The sequence below is a fragment of the Crinia signifera genome, chromosome 2 (assembly GCF_055691185.1).
Source record: "Crinia signifera chromosome 2, ASM5569118v1, whole genome shotgun sequence".
Lineage (NCBI taxonomy): Eukaryota > Metazoa > Chordata > Amphibia > Anura > Myobatrachidae > Crinia > Crinia signifera.
The window spans coordinates 183,811,566-183,822,030 of NC_139218.1; the positions used below are offsets into that span (position 1 = coordinate 183,811,566).

At 42.9% G+C, this 10,465-nt stretch overlaps 1 protein-coding gene across 2 annotated transcripts in view; it reads right to left on the reverse strand.

Moving 5' to 3' along the window:
• Positions 1-10,465, reverse strand: part of CRYBG2 (crystallin beta-gamma domain containing 2) — a 175,055-nt gene that overhangs the window by 39,098 nt on the left and 125,492 nt on the right. For both annotated transcript variants that reach the window (XM_083173290.1, XM_083173291.1), the window contains 7 exons: positions 10,236-10,283; positions 8,058-8,176; positions 5,663-5,828; positions 5,209-5,348; positions 4,978-5,104; positions 2,657-2,692; positions 558-694 (listed from right to left, as the gene is read on the reverse strand). In XM_083173290.1, the coding sequence (XP_083029416.1) occupies positions 558-694; positions 2,657-2,692; positions 4,978-5,104; positions 5,209-5,348; positions 5,663-5,828; positions 8,058-8,176; positions 10,236-10,283 (773 nt within the window). The remainder of the gene's footprint in view (positions 1-557; positions 695-2,656; positions 2,693-4,977; positions 5,105-5,208; positions 5,349-5,662; positions 5,829-8,057; positions 8,177-10,235; positions 10,284-10,465) is intronic.

A 10,465-nucleotide genomic window follows, 5' to 3' on the forward strand; every position in this document is an offset into this window, starting at 1 on the left:
TGGGGCACTGTGGGGGCATATGTGTATCTGGCACTGTGGGGGGAATATCTGGCACTGTGGGGGCATATGTGTCTCTGGCACTGTGGGGGCATATGTGTCTCTGGCACTGTGGGTGCATATGTGTATATGTGCATATGTGTGGCGGAATATCTGGCACTGTGGGGGCAAATCTGGCACTGTGGACATCACATTATGCGGTGTAATGGGCATCATGGTATGGGGCGTAATGGGCATTACAGTGTGGGGAGCTTTGGGTAATTGCCATCACAGCATGGGGTGCAATGGGCATCAAGTTGTGCGGCATAATGTGTAATTAGCATCACAATGTGCAATCTGCAGGTACACAATACAATCAAGGTACAGGCCACGTCCCCTTATGATAGGCCACACGCCTAATTTTTCATCGCGCCACCGGCGCGCACAAGCATTCAGTCTTCCAGAGAGATGGGTGGTATGGGCCAGTGCTCTGGACTTGCCCCCTAGGCTAATAGTTGCCAGTCAGCCCCTGGTCATGCTTATACATATTACTAATGTATTGATCTGTATCACATACTTACCATCCTCCCAAGACTTTCAGAGATCCCACAGTAGTTAGACGTTCTCCCTGGCTGTTTGGCTCTCCCTGTAAGGAGTTAAGGTCTCTGGTCACTTCCCAGCTATGGCCCTTAAATCCCGGTAACTGGAATAGCAGAATCTGGAGGAAGAAATACATAGTTTACAATGTTAGGGCAAACTTCTGTACTCATGATCCACAGTATAATGCAAGATCACTTTCTTGCAAATCCAGTGAAGCTATTTATAACTATTTGCAAGTGTAGAGTAACTACTGTATACAGATATTGCAAACAACCCACCCAAGTCCACTCATGCTGAAAAAAGTGTCCAGAGTATCATTTGAAGAGGCCCTGCAACTGCATTGAAGTAAACAAGAGTTTATGGGATGGGGGTGGGGGTTACTGTTAGTTCCTTTTGTGGAATAACATTTCCAAGCACACCTTGGCTGCCAATTCAAATTGGTGCTTACAGTCCCAGTATGATCTGGCAGTCACTGCAAGCCAAAGTCACATCTGCACTTTTCACTCTGTAAGCAGCAGCATACACAAGCACTCCATGGCTGGTTTGCTGAGATTTTTTAGTATGTATGATTCAGCAGGGTAAACTAGCCTTGGGAGGCCCACATTTTCTTTCTGGGTGTGGTTCCCCTAAGAAATTCAATCCTGTGCTAGGGGTGGTTTCATATTATGACAAGTAAACCCCTTACATAGGAGTCTCCCATTTACAATCTGGAAAATCCAGCCTGATATAGCCTGGTATAAATTGCTATGTATATAGGGGGACCCCACATTTGTTGTCAAGGTGCTTTAGCTTTGGTGTTGGTTACTTAGGTTAGGGAGAGTAACACATTGTATATATTTACTAAGACTGCATTGCTCAATACTGGGCAAAAAAGATATGATTGCGTATTTTACAATGTGTTCATCTATAGTTTACTGTATTCCAAAATGTTACTGTCACCAGAAAGTGTTGAGTGTTCATTCACTGCCCACGGCGCCACTGCCCGTGCGCCTGCATGCGATTTGCATGCAATGCGATTTAGCACACACCCCTATCGCATCGCACGCAAATCGCTATGCGATCCGATGCGATGTGATTTAGCACACCCACACTATCCACGTCAGCCCGAAGCGTGGCAAGCCCAGCGAGGGGATGCGGTATGCGTCCTTCTGACCTGTTCATACCCCCACTATCCACTTCGGCGTAGAGTTGACTTTGCAAAGTGTGGCGAGTGTAGCGAACTACCTAGCCTAAAGCGTGGCGAGCACAGCGAGCCAAGCGAGGGGACACGGAAAATGAGCACGAAGTGTGGCGAGTGCAGCGTGCCCCGTGAGGGGACGTGGATTACTTGATGCATATTCTGTGTCCCCTCACGGGGCTCGCCATGGTTCGGGCTTGTTTTCTGTGTCCCCTTGTGGGGCTCGCTGTGGCTCCCTGCGCCACACTTTATTAAATCAACTCTACGCCAACATGGATAGTGGGGATATGAATAGGTCGGGAGGACGCGTATCGCGTCCCCTCGCAGGGCTCGCTGCACTTGCCACGCTTCGGGCTGACGTGGATAGTGGGGGTGTGCTAAATCACATTGCATCGGATCTAATGCGATTTGCAGGCGATGCGATAGTGGGGATGTGCTAAATCGCATCACACTCAAATTGCATGCAAATCACATGTAAATTGCATGAGGTTTGCATGTGATGCGATCTGCAGGCAGTGGTGCCGTGAAACTACACAAGTACTGAATTTTCTTACTTCCATATTAGGCCAAATGACCTTGCACAGAAGAAGAGGGGGGATACATACAAAAGCAGCAAATATCAGCACTAAAGTCAACACGAAAGATTTTATTTACTGAATTTGTATTATTTTCTACATTTTATTTTTTTATTATTTACCCTTCTTCGATGTTGTAAATGTGTGTTTTGGCCCTAGAACCCCAACATCGATTAAGAGCGATTTTAAATTAGTTAACATTGGAAAAAAATTATGAAAAAAAATACTACATTAATTAATTATAGACCAAAATCAACCTTTGGAAAATATACCTCTGACATTCATTACTGAACTCCAAATCTCATGTTTCCCTTCTGGCCATACTTACTTTGGGTTCATTGGGTTTCTCCACTGTGGGGCCTCCCTACAAGTCCAAACATATATAGAATAACAATGTCATATACAGTGAGAATTACATGCAAAGGCATTCAACACTGTGCCACATAAAAAGCTGGTTAAAAAAATGGAGTATTTGGGGCTAGGGGTCATAATTTGTAACTGGGAAAGAAGTTGGCTGCATGATAGAGAACAGAGGGTGGTGTTAAACGGTGCATTTTCATTTTGGATACCAGTTCTAAGTGGAGTACCACAGGGTTCGTTGTTAGGGCCTCTTCTATTTAACATATTCATTAATGATATAGAGAATGGGATAGTAAGCAAAATGTGCAAGGAGGATAGAACTATTGAGGATGTCAATATTCTATATAGGGACTTATGGTGTGTACACATGGTGAGATTCCTTTGATATTCAACGTAAGATTAGATTGCTATACAATATTTGCTAACTCTGTACTATTTACATACAATTCATGCTATCTACATTTGATTTGCACTATATTGTCATTGCTGCACTGTCTATTTGGCTTTTCAATTTCTGCGTAATGGGAGTGCGCATCGGCATAGTATCGTGATAGAAAGCTTAAAAACATATTCTATTTCCATACGAGGTATATTAGATTTTACTATATAGTCAAAATCGAATGTCAAATTGTACCGTGTGTACACAGCATCAGATAAACTTCATGAATGGACTGATAAATGGAAAATGAGGTTCCATGTAGATAAATGTAAGGTTATGCATCTCCGAGGACATAATCAGTGTGCAGCTAATACATTAAACGGAGTAGAATTAGGCAAATTGGAATTGGAAAAGGATCTAGGAGACCAAATTGACAATAAACTGGGGTGCAGTGCTCAGTGTCATAGTGCAGCCACTAAGGCCAACAGGATACTAGCATGTATAAAAAGGGGCATGGAAACTAGGGAAGACAATGTAAAAACGGTGTTAAACGGTGCATTTTCATTTTGGATACCAGTTCTAAGTGGAGTACCACAGGGTTCGTTGTTAGGGCCTCTTCTATTTAACATATTCATTAATGATATAGAGAATGGGATAGTAAGCAAAATGTGCAAGGAGGATAGAACTATTGAGGATGTCAATATTCTATATAGGGACTTATGGTGTGTACACATGGTGAGATTCCTTTGATATTCAACGTAAGATTAGATTGCTATACAATATTTGCTAACTCTGTACTATTTACATACAATTCATGCTATCTACATTTGATTTGCACTATATTGTCATTGCTGCACTGTCTATTTGGCTTTTCAATTTCTGCGTAATGGGAGTGCGCATCGGCATAGTATCGTGATAGAAAGCTTAAAAACATATTCTATTTCCATACGAGGTATATTAGATTTTACTATATAGTCAAAATCGAATGTCAAATTGTACCGTGTGTACACAGCATCAGATAAACTTCATGAATGGACTGATAAATGGAAAATGAGGTTCCATGTAGATAAATGTAAGGTTATGCATCTCCGAGGACATAATCAGTGTGCAGCTAATACATTAAACGGAGTAGAATTAGGCAAATTGGAATTGGAAAAGGATCTAGGAGACCAAATTGACAATAAACTGGGGTGCAGTGCTCAGTGTCATAGTGCAGCCACTAAGGCCAACAGGATACTAGCATGTATAAAAAGGGGCATGGAAACTAGGGAAGACAATGTCCTTTACCACTGTAGGCATTGGTTAGACCTCATCTGGAATTTGGAGTGCATTACAAAAAAAGACATTTTGGAACTGGAAATAGTCCAGAGAAGAGCGACCAAGCTAATAAAAGGCTTGGGGTCCTTAAGCTAGGAAGACAGACTGACCAAATTAGGAATGTTAAGCTACAAAAGAGATGTTTAAGGGGAGACATGCTTAACATGTACAAATATATCAGGGGGCAATATTCTAAACTATCAAGCAACCTATTTACTCTGAGGTCAGAAACTAGGAAAAGGGGGCATGCGTTCAGACTAGAGGAGAGAAGATTCCGTACCCTTAAAAGGAAAGATTTATTTACGCTCAGAGCGATAAAGGTATGGAACACTCTTCCAGAAAAGGTGGTGATGGCAGACACATTCAATACATTTAAAATAAGGTTGGACGAACATCTACTGGAACATAACATTCAGGGGGTACAACTTATTACTATTCAGCCATAGTTGGAACAGATGATAATACTAAACTAGTCATTGCCACATAACGGGTCTTTTTTCAACCTCAACTACTATGTACCTATGTAAAATAATCAGTTATATGGAAAGAAGAGGGAGCGATATATAGAATTAGCATAATTTAAAATGACTTACAATACGTGCAGGTTGCAAGGAACACAAATGTGAGTCCTGCCCATTCCAAGCTTTTCTGTTTGGATATCCCCCAGGCTCTAAAATGTAAGGATCTCCTTCAAAGAAAGGTTTACTGTATAGCAACCAACTGTATATGGGAAAGAAAAATATTTAATTAATCAGTATCACCAGGGTTATCCTATAACATGCATTTAATATATTTCCTTTCAGTTTACACCCCCAATGACTTACAGTCCACTATGCACAATAATGGAATCTGTTTTGGTTGGTTGTCCATAGACACGTGAATCCGGTGTGGCCCCCACAATTGTCACCTTATTTCCTTCTCCATTGTCATCCATGAACAAACTAATTTTAGGGACTTGGAAATCCTAAATGTTGAGAAAAGTATTAAATAAAGTTTTGCAAATATTTCTTAGATGTTCACACTTTATGTTATATTGAAAACAAAGGTATTTCCCATATTCTGTAATAATTACCAGTCTTTGCATTGTTTTCTCTCACTAAAACCGTATCTCATCATATATTCTCACTATTAACCAACTGCTGTCATCCTCAAATCTTTCAACCTTTTTTCGTTCATAAAGCCTAATTTTTTTTGTACTTTTGTTAGTTAAAGTGTATTTTCCCGCCTTCATATAGCACTGACTACTTCATAATGCGGCCTTCTTTTACTTTCACTCACCTGAACCACGTGACGCAATGATCCAATCCAAAATGTAGGTTTCTTGTGATCCTGTTGTAGGTTGCTACCTGGTGTATCCTCTTCCCATGGGCAAGTCAGATCGGTCTCCCCTTCAGACAGCATGACACGTCTGCCACGGAACTGTGGCTTTTCATACAAGAGCCATCTGTACAAGTATTTATACATCATTTGGACAGAGTATAGGTGCTCTGGGCAACAAAATTTCACAGGAAAGGATCAATTTTAAAGATTGGAGAATGACGCTGATTCTACATTTCAGATAGCTGAACTAGCTGAGGAGGGAGGGATGGATGATGGCCAGATACATGGGAGAAGGATATCAGAGTTTATAAGAGGGAGGAGGAGAGATTGTAAAGGAGAGGAGGTGGTTGGTTGCTGATGGTATGGTGGGACGTGTTGTCCTGACGTATGGAGTCAATTATTTATGTGAAATAAGTGGCAAAATCAAGAGCAGAGAGTGATGAGTGGAGGGGAGGTGCAGATGGGCAGAGGAGGGAGTTGACATTGGCAAAGAGTCATCTGAGATTTATAAAGTGGGAGGAGATGTGGTTTCTAAAGTATGACTGTTTAGCAAGGGAAAAGGCAGTACTAAAGGATGAAAGCATTATTTTGAAATGGAAGAAGTCTTCCTTAGAGCGTGATTTCCTCCATTGCCTCTCAGCAGTTAGTGAGCATTTTTGCAGATATCTAGTGCATCTGGTGTGCCAGGTTTGAGGTGTTAGTTTGCAAGGGTGAATGGTGGTGGGTGGAGCGGCAGAATCTAGAGCATCAGTGAAGGATGTACTGTATTATATAGAGATATGCCTTGTTCAGGACATGAGAGAGAGAGAATTGGAGAGAGAAGCGAGCCAAAGAGGGAGGATAGGGAGCTGCTGCCAATAGCCTCAATATTACGCTTAGTGATAGCAGTCTTAGGAGGTGGATATGGAGAAGCAGAAGTTAAAAGAGAGCAGGTATTTGTCAGCGAGGGGGAATGGGAAGTTGGAGAAATCAGAAATATCACAACGGTAGGTGAAGACCAGATCAAGTGAGCTTCCATTTACATGGAAGGGTGAGGAGGTCCACTGAGAGAGACAAAGTGAAGATGTGGGGTTAAGGAGTTTAGAGGCATATGTTTCTGTGGGAGGGTTAATAGGAATGTTGAGCTCACCTAAGATAATGGACGGAATATCACAACAGATGAAGTGAGTGAGCCACAAAGCAAAGTTTTTGAGGAACTTTGAGGGAGAACCAGGAGGGTGGTAAATGACAGCAAGTCTTATATTAGTAGAGAAGAGGAAAATATCATGGACCTCAAATGTAGAAAATGTAAGGGATGGTTCTGGGGGTATGAGTCTGAAGGAGTAACTAGAGGGTAAAAGAACACCAACCCCACCACCATGGTGACCCCCGGGTTGTGGTGTTGAGAATGTGAGGCCCCCAGCAAAGAGAGCAGCCAGAGAAGTAGTGTCAGAGGGGGTGATCCAAGTTTCAGTAATGGCTAGAAGATGGAGAGAGTTGGAAATTAAAAGGTCATAAGTAGAGACCAGATCTGACATTCCACAGGGCATAGAATAAGAGGTGTGAGTAAGTGGGAGAGATGTGAATGAGATTATAAGGGTTACTATAGCGCTCAGGTGAGAATGATTTGGTAGGCTGGGATAGAGCAGGTGTAGTGATGGTGCTTAGAGGATAGAGGAGGAGATGTTGGAGACTAGGAGAGAAGGACAGAGGTGGTAACATGGGGCAGAATAAGGGATTCAGTAAAGAAGGAGTGTAGGGGAGTGTTGTCAGCCTGTAGGTGTGGATGAAGCAAATAGAGGTGAAAAATTGGAAATAGTAGTGTCTGAATGAGAGACAGACCAGTAGAATTGCAGAAAATGTAGGCGATAGCAGTACCAAGGGTAATTCACACTGGCTTTGCAAGCATGTAGTATATGGTAATTTACACGGGTTACCAGTGAGGCAGATGTCAGAAAGTGAGAGATTTTGGGAGATTTTTTCCATTTTTTTAAAGCAGCAATCATTTGCATTGCAAAAATCAACCTGTTTTTTCAGTGTAAATGATTGCTGCTTTAAAAAAAATATGGGAAAACTCTTAATTTCTGATTCTCACACCCTACTACATTTGGCCCATAGAATACATGACAGCAGCTGATGGCAGATACAGGCCCAAAAAAAGAAGCAATAGTAATTTGCATTTTTTACGTCACTCTCAGTCACCTCCCCCAAATGTTTCCTTCTGTCAATCACTCTGCATTAAAATCTCAGTGTGAGTGTAATTGCAAAGGCACCTTGGTGCGTGCACAGTGCCAATAATTGCTAAGTGGTGTGAATATCGGTATTGTTAACAATCATGAATTAGGTCCTCAATACATTCCTGTATTACACTTACCCTCCTCGAATAATGCGTACAGAAATCGATCCATGCAGATCCCAGTCACTTGTGTGACCAACATCACTGTATATTTCACGAATGTGGCCCTTGAAACCAGGCTCCGAATACAGAATGATCTATTAATGTAAAAAAACATGTAACTACAGATGTAGCGCCTCTCTTCTTTGCAGGGGCGAGCGCGCAGGAGACGCTCGCACGCCCCGTGGCAACGGAGCCTGCCGGGGGTCCCCCGCCGCCTCCCCTGCTGGTCCCCCTCAACGCCCGGACCCCCCCCCCCCTTCGGAACTGGGCAGTGTCTCCCTGAAGCGGAGACCGGCAGTGAGACGCTGCCCAACCGCCGTGATACTGGGAAGCGCGTGCACGTGAGACGCACAAGTGTCCCAGTCCTTATCGCCAGCGCTCGCCAGTGAATGGGATCTGGCGGGCGCCGGGCAAAGAAGAGAGGCGCTACATCTGTACAATACAATGCGTGACTTTAATGAACATATATTACTCTCTCTCTCGCGCGCCAAATGGTTTTTCAAATTTCGTGCAAGAAAAATAATTCTCTAGCAGGATATCATAATGGCCCTTATTCTGATCTGTGCGGCCGGAGCCGCATACGTTGCTCCGGCCGCACAAACCAATCCCCGCCTACAATACGGATCGCCACGGCCGTCCGTACGCGGACGGCTGGCGATCCGCATGAAAATGGTGGGGCGTACGCCTCCACCATGGTGGGAGCTGCCCCCTGCATTCGATGGTCGGCGACCATCGAAGGCAGGGCCGCACGCTCCACCAGCTCCCGCAAGCTTAGACCACACGGACAATCGTCCGTGTGAAAGCTTGTATGGGGGCGGAGAGCTGACATCCGGCGATGTCAGCTTTCCGCCCCCATCACTGGCGTCATAGCCTCATTACCATGCATACGCCCCGCGTTTGCATGGGAACGCCCATGAAACGCTGGGCGTATGCATAGGGTAATGAGGCTATTAAGCCCCTCACGCCCCTATACGCCCCCTTTGCGGCGTATACATTTTTTGTGCGGCGATTTCGCCTGCACATGCGCAGAGTGACCTCTGCGCATGTGCAGAGTGAAAACATCGGCGGTACGGCCGCACGCGGGCCGTACCGCCGAGATCAGAATAAGGGCCTAAGAGGGATATTTTTATTTGGAGCTGTTTAATCAGGCAGATAAGCTTGTTTTTGACTATTTAAAGGTATTAGTCCTATATTATTTGATTATTCCAACCCTCAGCAGGACAGTCTCGTTTCTCTCCCACTGTCCCATCTGCAAGTAACAGTTTCGAACGATGGGGAGGGGGGGACACTGGGGAGCACAAACCCTGCAGCAGAACCTGTCAGAAGAGCCTGGGGGCATTCTAGCAACTGAAAGAGTGCTGGGCACGCCTCCAACAGTGCCATGAATGGGGGTCCTGCTAGATTCCACCCCTTTGTCAAGGCTCCATGTTCATTTTGGGCACGCACAGAGATCCCAGACTTGCTGTTCTATAAAGTTGGGGGCTATGATTAGGAGCTGGTTAGTTGGTACTTTATCTCCATCCACATTATCTCTACCCACACGAACTCAGTTACAACTTCGATGAAATTGTGTGTTTTATTATACCCATATCCCAGGAATTCAATCCATTACACCATTTCTTATCCCATTTTTTTTATTGTATATTGTGAATGGTTTATATATATATATATATATATATATATATATATATATATATATATATATATATATATGTTTTTTATTATTAAATATTATTAATATGGTACAATTGTATGTCTCATAAGTATCAGTGAAACCCAGCACTGCTCACTCTTTTTACTTATTTTATGCTTTTTTCTGGAGGGTTTCCACAATACCCTCAGAGCAGCGCCCAAACATACGGTCTATTTTCCATTTGCTTATCTCTGCCCAAGTCTAATGGGGCCTACATTCATAGCGATCCCCGGGCATTTTCTAAGCATTTTCTAAGTGTATCCCGCACTTACTGTACAGCAAACTCGGGTGCTCTTACATATGCCCTTATATTTGTAAATTAGCATTTCATGGAATTTATGAATAGAGCTGAGAGGTTGGCAGAGAATATATTCAACTATGTGAATGACTGTGAATATTCAAGTCTAAATTTCTACATAGGACTGAATAAAAATTGGTTATTATTTAAGTCATAATTTTACCTTTCCTGGTCTTGGGTTCAACTTGCCATGACTCTTTTCTGGGTGATGCTGAAACAAACAATGATTTTCTATTATAGTTTTGTTGGGAAATAATATTTCACTTTTTTTGTGAATACATATGGGGTAAAATGACTAAAGCTTCTAAGAATGAAAATAGATGATATTTCCCAAATCAACCAATTACATTGTCTTTCATTTTAAAAGATCCAATAGAGAAATTATAAATAGAA